The sequence below is a fragment of the Natator depressus genome, chromosome 5 (assembly GCF_965152275.1).
Source record: "Natator depressus isolate rNatDep1 chromosome 5, rNatDep2.hap1, whole genome shotgun sequence".
NCBI classification, from domain to species: Eukaryota; Metazoa; Chordata; order Testudines; family Cheloniidae; genus Natator; species Natator depressus.
This window is the reverse complement of record NC_134238.1, coordinates 80,762,675-80,779,286: the sequence shown is the minus strand read 5'-3', so window position 1 is coordinate 80,779,286 and position 16,612 is coordinate 80,762,675. Positions and strand designations below refer to the sequence as shown.

Sequence of the window (16,612 nt, the reverse complement as noted above, 5' to 3'; positions counted from 1 at the left end):
AAAACCATAACAGGATTCCAATAAGAACTAGATAAGTTCATGGAGGATAGGTCCAGCAATGGCTATTACCAGGTTGGGCAGGGATCCAACATCATGTTCTGCATGTCCCTTGCCTCTGTTTGCCAGAAGCTGGGAACGGGCAACAGGGAAACTTTATGATTACCTGTTCTGTTCAGTCCCCCTGGGGCACCTGGCATTGGCCACTGTCGGAAGACAGGATACTGGGCTGGATGGACCATTGGTCTTACCCAGTATGGCCATTCTGATGTTCTTATATAGAATCCAGATGTATCTGGTCCCCTCAGGAACCGATTAGACCCCTCTTCCCAGAGCTGGGATAGAACCCAGGAGTCCTGACAGAATCTCTCTCTCCACAGAGTTTGTAATAAAGTAAGAATATACATTAAAATTTTAAACCTAACCAATGTCCCTTAAGTGACATGCCACAAGATGTCAGAATATGTTGTTATTAGAGCTGCGAGGTCTAATTTATTTAATTTTCTTTCTTTTATAAAGGAATTAGATACAAGGCTCCTGTCTGCTAATTGCTAAATTATCTGCCAAAAACCTAGAGTTTTCAAGTACCTAAGTAGCCCCAGGAATCATGGATAAAGTTGCCCCCCCAAAAAAAATCTGAAACAGTGCCCCTGCATGTTGTCACTGGCTCAGAGGCCAACCCTGTTTTAAACAGGTCCTTGAAGTGATTGTGGGAATAGTGTAAATGGGGGTCGAAGATCACACTTGCAGCAGCTGGGGAAGAGGAAGGAAACAAAGGTGGCTGTAACCCACCTTTCTGCCTCCCCCAATCTTGAGGCTGATCTCCCCCCTTTCTCCCCCCCCCACGCCGCCCCAGCATAAGTGAAAGTAGCTGCAGGGCTACTCTGCCTTACACCATCTAGACTGCTTCCTTTAGTGATTGCTCCTCTTGCCCAAGTGTCAGATTGCAGTGCTGTGCAGTCTGGCCTCACCGCCATCCTGTTCCTGACCCACCTCAACTTCCTATCTGGATGGTGGAAACAGCTGGCATCTATTCAGGCTTAGAACCATGGGGAGATTTCCCTGTGTCAGGCCAATCGCCAGCTGCCTGTTAGGGCAGCTTTACATCCTCTTTGTGCCACTGCAGAAATGCACAGTGGGCTTGCCTTGGTTCAGGGATTTGGTCCAATGGCACAGAGGATACTTCATGAGGTGAATACAACTAATTTATGTGTGCCTCCTATGTGCGCACAAAGTTTGTGTTGTCCACAGCAGGTTGTGGTACAGTATTTGTCAACTTAGTTTGTATTTCATTATCTTGAATAATTCTGAGACTTCAATCTGTTTTTCTAAGCTCTTTTAACACTTTCAGGTGTTCCATTTATTTGCGCATGACCCTTATCACATCGTTTAAACAGAAATCATTCTTTAACCCCTTCAATGTGGATCTGCTATTCCAGTTTCTGCTCTAGAACTCAAACGTCTGTGATGTGGCATCTAACAAAATACTGACACGGTCACTTTAGTGGGTGATACACTGGTAATAGAGTGTGAGGGATGTGAGGAAGCAGTGAGATGGTAAATTGAGGCCCTGTCTCTGGTAACTCTTAACATGGAAGGTCGAGATCCTGTGGGTTTTGTTTGTTTGTTTGTCTGTCTGTTTGTTTGTTTGTTTGTTTTTAAGTGTTGTGAATAACCCAAACATCTAGGCTAACTCTGTGAGAACTTGAATGCTCTGTGGTTGCAGCAATTTACTCCCTAGTCCAAGCCCCGACTAGTATCTAATTTATTGCTTTGTAAAACACTTTGAAATACCTTGAATGCTACATTGTCACACTCTTATGATATAACAACTGGGGTAGATCTGGAAGGTGTGATATGGGATTTTGCATAGTATGTGGACAAGTACAGTAACAAAAATTTCTATGTCCTGGCCACATGCACCATGTATCTGAGATTAGAATCTGGCCCAGATCGCTGTTCAGAAGAATAAGCCGCTAAATGAGCATCTTATTAATAGTGCTTTGAATTACACAGATAACATAAAGCAGGTACTGTAGTGCTCAGTGTATTTCTCTCTTCCAAGGACTGATTCCTTATGCTGAATAGGGATTTCATAAAACTTAGATGTCAAATAAATTACATTCATGACAACAACTTTGAAATTCACATAAAACCAGGGGAGGAAAGTAATTTCATTAAAACATTTATTGGAAAACCTCTGTGACTGGATTTGGCTGTATCAAGTAAATAATATGCTAACAGTGACGATTGCAATCAAGATGCAAATAGCAAATACCACAAGCAGGACAATTAGGCAACATTTGGAATATTTCTTTTCTCTCTCTTTCTTTCTCAGCAAGGTGTCATACCCAGGGGTATAAATATCCCCCATCCAAAATTGTAGATCATTAGGATTTTCCTAAAAGAAAGATCAGAAAATGAACTCAGCTCCTCTGTATTGTATGTAAAGTCACCAGAACATAGTTGGTCAGGAGTATTTTGGTTATCACTCAGTAATTAATTAATTTAAAACATCACAATTCAAATCAGACAAATTTACACTTGAACTCTAGGCTGCATAGACGCTGAATGCTGTCCCACAGAGGACTATTAAAACCATAGCTTTCAGCCAGGAACCTAATGTAGGACACCAGCCATTGAAATGTGATAGAGACCCAGAAGGAAACTCCTGACATTCTCATGCTGATGCAGAGGTGCTAATTTACAAATGCAGATCGGAGTCACTTTTCAGCAAGGAGAACGGTAAAAAAAAACCCCACAAAACCCTAAAAGTAATACACACTAACCCACAAGCAGAAAGGAGTAGGGGTGATGGGGATGTGGTTATGAGAAGTTAAATTATTTGAAAAAGTACATTGAGAAATAATTTATTTGTCCTGGTCCTTATATGGCCACCATCAACATGGTTAGGGCTAGATCCACAAAGGGACTACTTTTAGGTACCGTGCCACCTAATGGAATCCACAGCCCTGAATGAGTCACATGAGGAGAGAAGCACCTCCGAATGGAATCCTCAGAAGCCAGCAAGCTGAGCAAGGAACCATCTAAACTAGTCACTAGGAACTGCTGAGGAGAGAGGCAGGACTTAGGCCAGTGAGAGAGAATGGATGAGTCTCTAGCCCAGTGATTAGGGCACTCAAATAGAAAACCTGGGTTCCAGGCCCTGCTCCAATGAATGTTTAAGTATTTTATAAAAAGTAGATCAGCTTCAGCAGACGAGATGGAAACATCCCCCCCCCCCCCCACTCCAAATCAGGCAGAGCGGGGCTTCAAACCTAGGACTTCCAGGTGAGTACCCTAACTACTGGGCTTTTGGGGACCACCTCCCCTCAGCTGTCTTTTGTGTGGGCTAGGCATGTCATAAGAATGCCTACCAGATCACACCCTGCAGTCAAGATAGGCAGGGGAATGCCTAATGTGAGACCCTGCTGGTGGTTAGATGGGAGCTTTGTGTCAAGCAGATCAGCCGCGGCAGGACTTAGGCGGCTGTGTGCATGCGCACTGGCAAACATTTGGGCACCTATGGGGATTTTACCAGTGGAAACTCAAGTGCCTAGTGACTTGATACCTATGGAATTAGGCAGCAGCTGAGCAGGGCTTTTGAAGATCTCACTAGTGGCTAAATATTGGACTTAGGTCCCCTAAAGTGGGAATTAGATCTAAGTACCAATCATGAGAGGTAGGATAGTAGTATGGTTAAGATACTGAAGACTGCAGTTCAATCCTGGCTCTAGGCTAGATCTAGCCCTTAGTACCTTACAAACAAATGTGAATTTTCCCCCACATCCCCTGTGTGAGAGAGGAAAATATTATTATACACCTTTTAAAGATGGGGAAAAGTGACATTAAGTGACTTGCTATAGGTGACAGAGGACGGCTGTGGCAGAGCCAGGATTGAACTGCAGTCTTCAGTATCTTAACCATACTACTATCCTACCTCTCATGATTGGATCCATATTGCTATGGAATCCTTACAAAAACATGTTCAGATTTACTTCTGAAACCAGAATCACCAGCAAATGAGCACCTCATTTTATTCAGTGGTTCAAGTGTAAATACAATGCATAGCATCTGGGTTTGTTCATGTATGAGTCTACAGCACAATACCTTTAAGTGGTTAGCCAGGTTAGAATGCAGTGAATGCTTGTCATAGTCTTGAACAGTCCAGGAAGGTTTTTTTTTCCTCTCTGCCCAGTCATCATCAGTTCGGATGTCAGTGCACAAGGGATTGCGCTTGATGGTGGATTTCAAGGTGACCGTGGTTATATGTTTACCAAGAGCTTTGTCAATCATTGTTGGGCTGACCCCACTCAATTCTAAGCCAGGCTGCTCAAAGACATTTCTTTTTTCTCTCTGCAGGACAGTCAGGACAAAAAATGGTTATCATCCTCATTCTTCTCATGACACAGATGCCCTTACACATTCACAGTCTATTGTGCAGTAGAACTAACTGTAAAATAATAACTGCCTACTCTTTTTGTTATGGTCCAGAAAGAGAAAGAGGGCTGGTTCTCCACTTTGTGCAGCTTTTCTTCTTGTGTGGAATGAGGGCCTGTGCAAAATGAGTGCCAAATGCTTCTGTCGGTATGAATTGGCATGGTAATGGCTGTTGGAAGAGAAGACTGTCATAGAAAACAAGTGCAACAAAATAACTGCCATAAGAATTGGGTTTAGAATTGCTGTTCTGATGAAGACAAAAGAAATATATGATGCTGAAGCAGAGTTGTGGGGACCAAAATGCATTAGAGATTGAGGGCCCAAAACACACATGGGTGTAACTTCACATAGCTTCTGTCCTGCTTTAGTCTCTGCAGAAACTGAACAGATTCCACTGATTGTGCCTTCACTGAACCCTTTTATCTTAAGCTCCCTCCACTATTTCCACAACAGTCCCAGTGCAACAGTCCATTTACAGCACCACCATGATTTTTTTTGGCCCTCTCCTCAGGACCTGAGGAGCACAGAGGTCTCCCTCCCCGAGGCCTCCATGTAACTGGGCTCAACTACCCCTGGCTCCCTTTCTCTTCCCAGGCCTTCCTTCCTGCCTCTTTATCAACCTTGAGCTGATGGAGTTTTTGGCAGCTTATCCCAGCCAAGCCAGCCAGCCTGATTGTTTAATTCCCTCCATCAACTTTCTTAAGAGGAACTAATTAACATCTGAACAATCAGAGTGCAGACTCACCTGTTTGCTCCCTGCTCCCTCCCTCCCTCTGACACAGTAGTGTAAGTGGATATATCTTGATTGATTTAGTGGAGTTTCACCATTGGACAGCAGGGGTAAGATTCTTACCCCAGTTCTGGATTCTTTGTCTACAGTCTTTGTTTACACTACTGCACGGGGTCAATCTAAGATACGCAACTTCAGCTACGTGAATAGCACAGCTGAAGTTGACATACTTAGATCTACTTACTGCGGTGTCTTCACTGCAGTAAGTCAACAGCCGTTGCTCTCCCATCGACTCCGCTTGTGCTCCTCATTCTGGTGGAGTACCGGAGACGACGGGAGAGCGCGCAGCAGTCGATTTATTGCATCTATACGAGATGCCATAAATAGACCCCCGCTGGATCAATTGCTGCCCGCCAATCCGGTGGGTAGCGCAGACAAGCCCTTTGTGTCAAGTAAAAGTGCTAGAGCAATGTAAAGGGGCCCTCAAAGCCCAATATTGGGCTGGGGTAGAATTCTGCTGATGAAGGCACTTAGACGCCCCAAACCCTTCAAGAGCTGGCAAATATTGTGCAGGCCAGTGCTGTTACCAGAAACCTGAACAGCACAATTTCAGCTCACCACAATTCCCTTTTCACTGCTACTTTGAATTAAATGAATTCTAGCAGCCCTGGAAGACACATTTTTGATACATTCATCACATCCCTTAAATAAATTCATAGCTGTCCAAAGGCAGTCCCAGAATTACTCTTACAGCATATGTGCAGTACAAATGAAACTCTCCTGGTTAGAAAATAACATTTCTCTCCTAGTTCCTTAACAGTTCTTTGGACTGGAAACTTTGATTTGAGACAGCTGAAGTCTGAGACTGGACTGGTGACTGCATCATAGGGAGCACTGGAGAGGAGTTAGAATCACATACTAAAGCAGCCTTATTAAAAAAAAATATCTCAGAGAAGCGCTCAAAACAGATTTCCAAATACTCCTTCCCACACCTCCATAAAAGGTCTAAGCAGCTTCAAAATTCATTTACCCAAAAAAGGTTTCAAAGGCAAGCAAAACAAGATCTTTTTTCCAGCCTTCCGAGGGATAAATGAAGAGATTTAATATATAGTAATTCCCCAATCATCATGTGTGTGTGCATGGGGCGGGGGTGGGGGGGTGGTGGTTTCTTTTAAAATAATGTGAGGGGGGAGATTCTATATACATAATCCAGTGAGGAAACATCATTCAGGCATTCTTATCTCTCTCCCATGCACAAGGAACTAAGGGTGTTTCCCATCCATAATCATCATGATCTGGTACTAGAGGGCAGATGGATCCCCATTACCCATGGCCCATGTGTTAGCTCACTGCCGTTGCCGTATGTCAGTATTTAACTTTGACAGAGGTTTCACATCACAGTTATAGCTGGCACTAGAGCCATCTGGCTTCTGCTGGCCTGTTTTCAGTTAAGCTGGCATTTTAAACTGTCTACTCTTGCTGCCTGTATTTTACTGTGTTTCTTCAATTACTTTAATGATGCTTCCTGCAGGCTTGTAAAATGGATGTACTTGGAGAACATAGCATAAGAACTTAAGAATGGCCATACTGGGTCAGATCAGTGGTCCATCTAACCCAGGACCCTGGCTTCTGACAGCAGCTGGTGCCAGATGCTTTAGAGGGAATGAACAGAACAGGGCAATTGTCGAGTGATCCATCCCTTGTTGTCCAGTCCCATCTTCTGACAGTCAGAATCTTAGGGACTCATTAGGGTTGTGTCCCTGACCATCTTGGCTAAGAGCCACTGATAGATAAGTTCCAGTTATAATTTTGGTCTTCACAGCATCCCATGGCTACAGCTTGACTATGCATTATGTAAAGAAGTACTTCCTTATGTTTGAATCATAGAATATCAGGGTTGGAAGGGACCTCCGGAGGTCATCTAGTCCAACCCCCTGCTCAAAGCAAGTTTTAAACTTGCTACCTATTAATTTCATCAGGTGGCCCCTGGTTCTTGTGTTATGTGAAGGGGTAAATAACACTTGCTTATTCACTTTCTCCACACTATTCATGATTTTATAGATTTTGTTAGTTACTCTTTTCTAAGCTAAACAGTCCCAGTCTTTTTAATCTCTCCCCATATGGAAGCTGTTCCATACCCCTAATAATTTTTGTTGCCCTTCTCTGTATTTTTCCTATTCTAATATAGCTTTTTTGAGATGGGGCAACCAAAACTGCACACAGTATTCAAGGTGTGGGCGTACTATGGATTTTAGTGGCATTATGATATCTATCCCTTTCCTAATGATTCCTAACATTCTGTTAGATTTTTAAATTGCTGCTAGGTATTGAGCAGATGTTTTCAGTGAATTATCTACGACTCCAAGATCCCTTTCTTGTGTGATAACATGTATTGTGTATGTATAGTTGGGATTGTGTTTTCCAGTGTGCATTACTTTGCATTTATCAACATCGAATTTAATCTGCCATTTTGTTGCCACCTCACTGTTTACCTTTTTTTCACATATCATTTATGAATATGTTGAACAGCACTGGTCCTGTATAGATCCTTGGGAGATCCCGCTATTTACCTCTTTCCACTGTGAATACTGACCATTTATTCCTACCCTTTGTTTCCTGTCTTTTACTCAATTACTGATCAATGGGAGGACCTTCCCTTTTATCTCATGACTGTTTACTCTGCTTATGAGCGTTTGGTAAGGGACCTTGTTAAAAGCTTTCTGGAAGTCTAAGAACACTATATCCACTGGATCACCCTTGTCCACATGCTTGTTGACCCCCTCAAAGAATTCTAATAGATTGATGAAGCATAATTTCCTTTTACAAACGCCATGTTTACTCTTCCCCCATTGTGTTCATCTATGCATCTGATAGTTTCCACCAATTTGCCTGTAATGAAATTGGCATACTGCCCTCTAATTGCCAGGATCACCTCTGGAGCCTTTTTTAAAAGTAGGAGAAGATTACATTGAAGAAAGTGGGCACTCTCACCAGGAGAATGTTCATCCTGCCTAGGCTAAAATATTGTGAAGAGAATGTGCCTTGACAGTGTTGAATTTTAAAGCAGTTGTTTTAAATAAAAATCTTTCAAAATAAAGACAGGCTAATTGGTTCAAATTTTTCTCAGTGCAATGGTGATTTGACCACATGTTATTGGTGTTGCACCAAATAATCTAATTAACACTCCATCCCAGCAGTTAATCTAATTAACCCTTCTTCCCCATGGGGAATAGTGATGTAGGAATGTGGGTATACACTACCCATGAGCATGATCAAGGGGAAGAGATGATGGCAGCGGCAGCTAGAATTTTTATGAGAGTAGGTCTGGTAAACATGGTGGGAGATTTGCAGGAAAGACATAGTGATGTGGAGATGATGATGTAATTAACTTGAATGTATCAGAGCATGCTATCTTGGAGATTTGGAAGTAGATGTAGCCCTGAAAATAGAGAATGAGAAGGAAAGATGCTGCCTTAGAGAAGTAGAGGTTTAGGTTTAAGGGATAAGAAAACAGAGAGATAGCAGGTATCCCGCAAAAAAAGAGTATGCACACAAGAAGCAGAGAAATAGAAGAGGGGTAATATGCAGAAAAATATTATAAATATTCATTCACAACCCCTTTGCATAGACTTTCATTCTAAACGGATTGTGTTAATAAGAATGTTCAATGAAAGGGAAAGTGTTGTGAATCCTGGTACAAATGTGCAAGTACACAAGTATTGATGATATATATAACATAAGTTTGAGAAGCCAGCTTGACAGCTCTTTGTGGATTTGGAATTGATGGGCTCTAAAACAGAAATAATAGCATGTGACTTAAGTGACTATTCATACAATACACATAGTGAATTGGGAGCAGTGAACAGTCAGAGTAACCATTATACTGAAGAACTGATAAGGAAGCCACAGTCAGAAATGTATTCACCAGGTATTCATTGAGCAAATCTGCAAACCCTGAAGTGTTTGCTTAACAAGTAACTTGCCAACAGAAAAAGGGCAACATGCTTTGACTAATTTTTCATTGTGAATTCTTTTCCTACCTCTAAGTAGGACAGAAATCTAGTGTAGAGAATGTGGCCATGCAATGAACCTGAAGACTTACAGAGAATTAAAGATGGCTCCATTCCTGGAAGACCTAGTTTCTTGGTGGGGTTTCTAATCCAACCTAGTAATTTTATTATTTCATGGCATAAACTACAACATGATCTATTTATTTACAAAACATTTTAATCACATCACATGATACCTAATTTTTGGCTTTTTTTCTTTAATCATTAGAACTTTTTGAAGTTTCAGCATACTTTTGTCTATTCCTATGACGAAAAAAAATGTGTTAAAGTAAAGAACATGATCCATCAAAACCAGGAAATCAAGAATTAAGGCAGAAACTTGGTCTCAAGCCCAGTTTACTGTAAGTAGGGATCAAAAGGATTTCTACACAATAGGTGATTTTACATATTGTAGGTCAAATTCTGTTTGCTATATATATTATATAACACCTTGTAACAGATGTTCTTACATCAAGCTCTCACATAGTCGGTCACTTCACTGAGTCACTTGACTAAACTAGAATAATATTTGGTTAGCAGTCCTTTGCTCCCACAGTGCCTCCTTCCTCTGAGCTTGCTGAGGCCATATGACTTTCATGGCATGGCTGACCTTGACCTTTAGCTCCTAGACATGTCGAAGGTGGGATTCCAACTCTGCCATTGAAGAAAATCTTGTTTGTTGATTGGTCCATGTAGACAGCATTATAGAAATGTAGTCCAGAGGTGACAAAGGCAATAATAACTCTGACAAGTTTCCTACTTTGCAGGAAATTTGCAATCTTTGTGCCAGTCTTTGTGCTAGATAACTACAAAGTGATCTTGGCTACAGCTGCACCATGACCATCTGGGTGTTCAAGAGGCTTATAGATTGCAACCAATGCTAAGAAAATGTGAAGAAACTGCACCTAATGAGGGGCCAGATATCAGTTTCACCATCTCTGCTAGCTGTTATACACAGCCTACTAGCATCACCCTCATCTTGTCTGAACTGAACTTTAGCCAGCTAGTCCTAATCCAGGCCCCAATCTTGGCTAAATATTGGAGTGCTGAGCGACTGCCTTGGCTGAGTCCAATGAAAAACAGATGTAGAGCTGAGTGTCATCAACATACCAATGACAATGCAGCCCAGATCAGCTCTGTGTCTCCTGTAGTGGCCTCAAATACAAACCAAAAAGGTAGGGTGACAGAATGGAATATTGGCAGCACCTCACATGAGAGAACCCTTGGGGCAGAAGAGCAATCACTCAGCACTAGACCATGTGGGTCCTCTCAAGAGGAAGGAATGGAGTAATTAAAGCACCACTTCATCTATCTTTGTCAGTGTCCACAACTGTGCCAACAAAACCTCATGGTCAATGGACAGAAAAGCAGGTGGTAAATGTGAAAGTGTCAGTGCGTGCACTTGGTCTTTCTCAATTGCCAGGAAGAGATAATTAATGAACGAGGCAAGGGCTGTCTGTACCAAGCTAGGCCTAAAATCAAACTGATAGTAGTCCAGGGAATTTAAGTAATACACAGATTGCCAAGAATTGCTTCAGCACAAACTCCTCAATAACAATGAAAGTGGGTGGCAGGGCAACAATTACATTAGCAAATAATTATCATGAGTTAATTCTGTGGAAAGTGATAAATTCATTATACACCTCAGAGCATTATGTCACACCTCTGAGAAATGCACTAGCACAGATCCTTGTCTTTCTTTAAAGGCATGCTTCTGGGAAACTAACTGTGACAGAAAAGGAGCTGCTATGTACTATGTAAGAATCTGGACATGCAATAATGATCTGAATATTATATGCAGTGTTGATGTAGCCTTGTCAGCCCTAGGCTCTTAGAGACAAGGTGGATGAGGTAATATCTTTTATTGGATAAACTTCTCTCTCAGCTTGTGTCTCTCAGCAATAGAAGTTTGTCCAATAAAATATATTACCTCATCTACCTTGTCTGTGTGAATATTATAAGTGACCTGGTCACTGGGGTAAAGTTACTGTATAGCTATTGTGGTTTATTAGCATTTCCCATATGAATGTATCTAACTTAATGGAGGGTGGGGCTGTGGGAAGAACAAACAGGAAAGGAACACCATGGTTCTTTAAGTAAGCAATCTCAAACAAATGCTTGGAAGACAACGGGTCCAGCTGTTAGCTTTAAGGTTCCTGTAGCCAACACATTGCAAGTGTTGTTTTGCCAGAGCTGGGAGGCTGGAGATCAAAAGAACACTAACGAGTTAAAAAAACGTTCTCAAGGGAAGAAGGGAGTGGGGTCACTTGCCAGAAGCTGTCCAGGGAGACAGGTTGACATAGGAAAAGGCTCTGCTGAGTGAGTTGCCTTAGGGAAAAACAAGCATTAGTATGGGCTGGTTTATTGTCTTAAATCTGTTATCTCTGAAATGCTTTTAATCTGACATATAATACTCTGCTTGAAGGAGGGTGTCTGATCACAGGTTGCTGCTGTCATTGCGCCGAGAGAAGGGAACCAAACTGCAGGGGCTGAGCCTAAGCCAGACTTGCCGAGGTAAATCACAGTTAGTACACAGGGCACTGAAAGCACCAAGATTATTTTACTTAATAGTTACATGACAAAAATATACAATAAGAGGGAATGAATATTCACTCTGCCTGACACCAAAATAGAAAGTGAAAAAAAGCTTTTGCTCTGAAATGAAGATTACTTTTATCAGCCTACCTTATATAATGGAATAAATGAAGACACTTATCGGTGAAGGAAAAACATAAGCACTTAAGTGCACTTCAGTTTGAATGAGCTCATGACAAATGTCCCAAGAAGCACACAAATACATGGCTGAGCAGTCACTTTACACAGGGAGGCCTGAGTAGCAATGTTTCTTAAAAGCAAATGAATTTCTGGACAGAGAGTTTCAGCTATGCTCAAGGTTTAATAACTTTAGGAGGGCTGTAGATCACAGCCACCTGTTCAAAACTGAAACACACCCCTCCTGTTTCTGAATTAACTACCTCTTACACCCCCATTAGTCTGTTCATCATGTTATTCCTAAACCATTAGCTCTGCACTGTGCTACCGTGTTTATTCTGAAGTCTGGAACGCATCAGGTGTTTAGTTTTTCCTTATTTGCTCATCAGCAGAAAAGAGAAATAAAAATGCACATTGTGTTTAAGTGCTTTAGCTGAACTACTTGGATCTACAAATGAACATGATGGAAAGGAGAGTTTGTGCCTTAGGTTTAACATTTTAAAAAATAACACTCTGATTTCCATGGGAGATGGTGACTTGAGTAGTTTCCCTTTGAGAGGGCCAGTGAATGGTGCTGGTGCTGGAATGAATTTCAGGAGAATTCTGAATGAGGAAGATGCCATTTTAAGGGAGAACATTCTCTACAGTTTTAATCTTACTGGAAGCTTTCAGTGATGGCTCAATGACAGCTGGGTTTACTTAATTAAAATAGGCTGGGACATTCCCTCCTGAGGACTGGGCTCTGCGTTTGGATCTCCTCATACCTGCACAAAGTGGTGGGATGGGAAATAAGCCACCATCACTCCCAGTCTCTTGGATCTTGTGGGCATCTCTTCTTGAGGTTAGTGCACTGTGCTGGGGTAGGGAGAAGGTGTGTTAATGTGTTACAATCCTATGTGAGGGGAAGAAAAACAGTCCTTTATTGTAAGGATGACCTTAATTTTAATAAAAGAATTGGCTGTCCCATACTAAATCATTCTATCAATCATGGGGGGGTCACTCCTTGCAACCCCATCATTGGAAACTCACCACCCCTCAGTTTGGCCTGGCTGACCATCTGCAGGTGGCCAGGCCTCTGGAGGGGTGGCCTGGCCAAATCTGAATGGCACCAGTAGTTCTTCAGGTGTGCTGATAAATGGCCAGAGCTTAGAGGGCCATGCAGGGAAACTGGGGGTCTCTGGCTGGGTGATTTGCAGGGGCAAAGATGGGGAGTGCAGTTCCTGCTCCCCTCAGCACTGCGGCTGTGCTGCACACTGGGCTGGGCCTCTTGTGATGCCTCAGTAATTGCCAGGCTGTTGCTGTGGTCCAGTGCTGGGCACAGGAAGCAGAGCAGGAATCTCAGAGCAGAAAGTGAAGCTTTTACAGACAGTCAGGAGCAGAACCAGGTGGAGAGCATCCACTGGGGGACAGGCAGCAGGAAAGGGGAGAGGAGGGTCTTTGGGGAAGCAGGATTCCCCAAGCGCTGTAAATGGGAGAAGTACATAAGGGCTTGACCTTATTTACCCTCCTCAGAAAGTAGCCAGGCTCCCCTGAGGGGTGACCAGAGGGAGAGGAGTGCACAGGCTACTTGCTTTCAGGACCAGTGGCCTTCTCCTTAGACTCGAGCAGCATCTGACATCACAGAGGGTGGAGGGTGACAAAAAGTTAATTGTGAGGAGCAGGTTTCCTCCCCTGTTTTAAAGTGATTCTTTCATTTTACTCTTTCCCTCATTTTCTGTCCTCCAAGGCTATGATAGTAAACAGGAAGCAAAGGTATGGGGCGGAGGCAGCACCTTACAACAAGAGGAACTGTTTCCCTCTCACACATACAACAGTTTTCTCTGAATCCAACCCCTGATGACTACAGCAATGTCTTGCATTATAGTTACTCTCACTACACCCATTCCCCCACAGGCTGAACTTTTCTGTTTCCTACTTTGGAAGAAGGAAGTTGTTTGGCCAGAGCAATAATGTACATTAAGATGATTCATGTTGAAGAAGCTGCTGTAGATGTTGTGTATCACTGCACCAAAGGTGTCTGATCTCACCCAGCCAGGGAGGGAGACTAACTTGACCGGTGTCGTAGTGAGTCAATGGAGGAGTTGAGGAAAATCTAACTGCCCTCATGCTTGATGTGGCAGGTTCTCAATGCACAGGGTGCATTGTCCTTTCCTGTACATTTAATCTCTCAGGTAGATGAGGACTGAGTAACATGTGTGGCTGTTATGGGATCTCCAGAGCACAGCACTTGCCCTGAGGAGTTCAGTGTGGCCTGTAGCCTCTGTCATCACCTAGAGGCCTACTGACGTCTCAAGTTTCACAAGTCACCATCCCTGAAGAAAAATCAGTAACTTTCCGCACTCTCAGCCATGCATGTGTGTATGTGTGTGTGTTAGGAAAACTGTCCCTTATTTTTGCAATAAATGTTGGCAACCCTCCTCCCTTCTGAGGGCAACTTCTGGGGCAGCTGCACTTGGAGTCATCCCTAACAACTTGGCTCCAGTAGAGTCACATAGCTAGAGAGCCAAAGAGGGGAGCAATTGTCTCCCCCACTCCTCACTGGTGAAGTGGTTCTGTCTTCCAGAACATCCTCTGAGGTCTGAACACTTTCTGGAGGTCAAAACCCACGCTGGTTCCAAGAGGACACAGGGCTAGGTTTTTATATTTTGCAATCTGGGGAAAACTCTATGAGGGGAACCTCTACTTAAAGGGTTTCTTCTTTTCTTCCCTGTCTCTGTGTCCTCTGTCTTTCACCCTAACTACTACCCAGGAATAACCCTCTGGTGTCTGCTTAAGTAACTCACCCAACAGCAGTCATGAAAGCCAAGTTAATTGTATGGTACACAGTCAGTGACTGTTAATGTCAGTTATTATGGGGAGACAGTAGCTGCTTCTTATCTTTAAGGATGTAACTGAGTTTCCATTTTAAGCCTGAATTTTTTCTCTTCCAGAATTTTCCTCCCCTCTAGCTCCTACCAGCATGTTGTTCCTGGGAAGTTTCCATATGACCCCACATAATAATAAATACAATTAATGTTACACAATATCATTCATACACATACTGGGAAATGCTAAAAAATACCACAACCAGGAGTCAGCAGGTCAGTGCCAGTACTAACAAGTGTGGACCTATATGAGAGTGATAAGGTCTGAGCTCATGATATCAGGAAGATTGTTCTCATACAGCCTGCTCCTGCTCCCATTGAAGTCAATGGCAAAACTTTTCATTGACATCCGTGGTGCAGGATCAGGGACATGCAGTGGCTGCAACCACAGCAAAAGGTTCAAACCCAAATTTCATTTGTTTCTGAACCACAACATTTATAAGGAATAATAAGGAAAGAAGTCAAACATTCAGGTCTTTCCTTTAGACCTTACCTGTAAATAGACTTTGTTGTGCCATTGCTGTGCGCCTGGAAAAGCCGCTTCTGGAAATTTTACTAGGCTGGCTTGTAGAAAGGCAGAGTTTTTCATTAAATACTTCACATCTAGTTGTAGGAATTTATCAGGATGGTTGTTGTTTGGCAAAACAGAGAAGTCCATTTTCCCCTCCTGTTGAGTAATAATGAAAACAGCCCAGTCTTCTGCTTCCTGGCTGCTGCGTGCTCCTTCTATTATTAATGAAGTGAAAAAGGACCCTACAGTTGCCTGAAACTGTAACTGACCCCTGCTTGGTGTCACACTCACTTATATCATCTACCAGTGATAAAAGATCATTTAGAAGCAGCATAGCAGGCAAGACATGCTTCCTCAAGTGCCGAGCTCAAGTTTTCAAGTTTAAGGTCTATTTTGATAGGTGTATACGTGTTCATTAAAACTAACAGAGTATCAGTGACTAGATGCGTGAGACACTTAAATGCACACCCGCACTTCCTTAAGTGACTTGCCAAAGATCTCAGGCTTATAGTGTTTCTTTCTCAGCTAATTAGAAGCAGTTCATACCACAGCAGGAACGGTGCAAGCCCTTCAGCAATTATTCTTTGGGGATTCTAACTCGTTTGATTTTGTCACACACTTCAGCACAGTAGTTTGATGTTGTAACAGTAACATACACATTCTCAGATTAAAGGGATATTTCGTCAGAAAGTTTTTCCTCAATACGGGGAATATTAGTTTATTTCATCTATTGATACCCCACGTGTTCCTTAGGAGCTTGATCTTTCTTCAAGTCAATGGTAAATTCTAAGTCTTGAATAGTATAAGATCAAGCCCTTAATTTTCATTATTGTATCTGTGGTGCTTGTATTTTATTTCAGAGTTTGATATTTTATTTCAGTACTTCATATTTATAAAGCCACTTTGATTTTGACTGATGAAATTTCCTTCCCTCAGCCTCGCCACCAACTATAACCAGTACAGGTAATAAAAAACACCAAGCTTTTACTCTTTGTTTCGATTCACGAGTCAGCTGACATCAGTTTTTTTTGACTGGATGAGTAAACTCTTGTAGGCCCTGCTTTAGCAAAATATGCAACTATGGATAACTTTAAGCATGTGACTAGTCCTATTGACTTAAATTTAACTCAAGTTAGTGCCTAATTTTAAGCATATGAGGATCTTCAGCTCCCATTTAACTAAGCACTAGCAAGGCAGTCACTTTGCAGGACTGGGACCTATATAAATGGATAAACAAAGCCCCAGACAATTTATTTGTTATAAAGGTACAGTTTGAAATTATCTGACTTGTAGAGCAGCTCAACAAAAT

At 42.3% G+C, this 16,612-nt stretch overlaps 1 protein-coding gene across 1 annotated transcript; it reads right to left on the bottom strand.

Moving 5' to 3' along the window:
* Positions 1-2,218: 2,218 nt before the first annotated feature.
* On the bottom strand, positions 2,219-15,450 carry MINAR2 (membrane integral NOTCH2 associated receptor 2). The gene is made up of 3 exons (XM_074954045.1): positions 15,286-15,450; positions 4,108-4,353; positions 2,219-2,398 (listed from the first exon to the last, which is right to left on the bottom strand). Exons 1-3 carry the CDS (start codon positions 15,448-15,450, stop codon positions 2,219-2,221), a joined length of 591 nt encoding a protein of 196 aa, XP_074810146.1.
* Positions 15,451-16,612: the final 1,162 nt, after the last annotated feature.

Coding starts and splice junctions, on each gene's coding strand:
- MINAR2 (XM_074954045.1), bottom strand. CDS start 15,450: ATGGACTTCTCTGTTTTGCCAAACAACAACCATCCTGATAAATTCCTA. Junction 4,354..15,285: donor ACAACAAAGTCTATTTACAG/GTAAGGTCTAAA, acceptor ACTGTCCTGCAG/AGAGAAAAAAGAAATGTCTT. Junction 2,399..4,107: donor ACCTGGCTAACCACTTAAAG/GTATTGTGCTGT, acceptor TCTTTCTTTTAG/GAAAATCCTAATGATCTACA.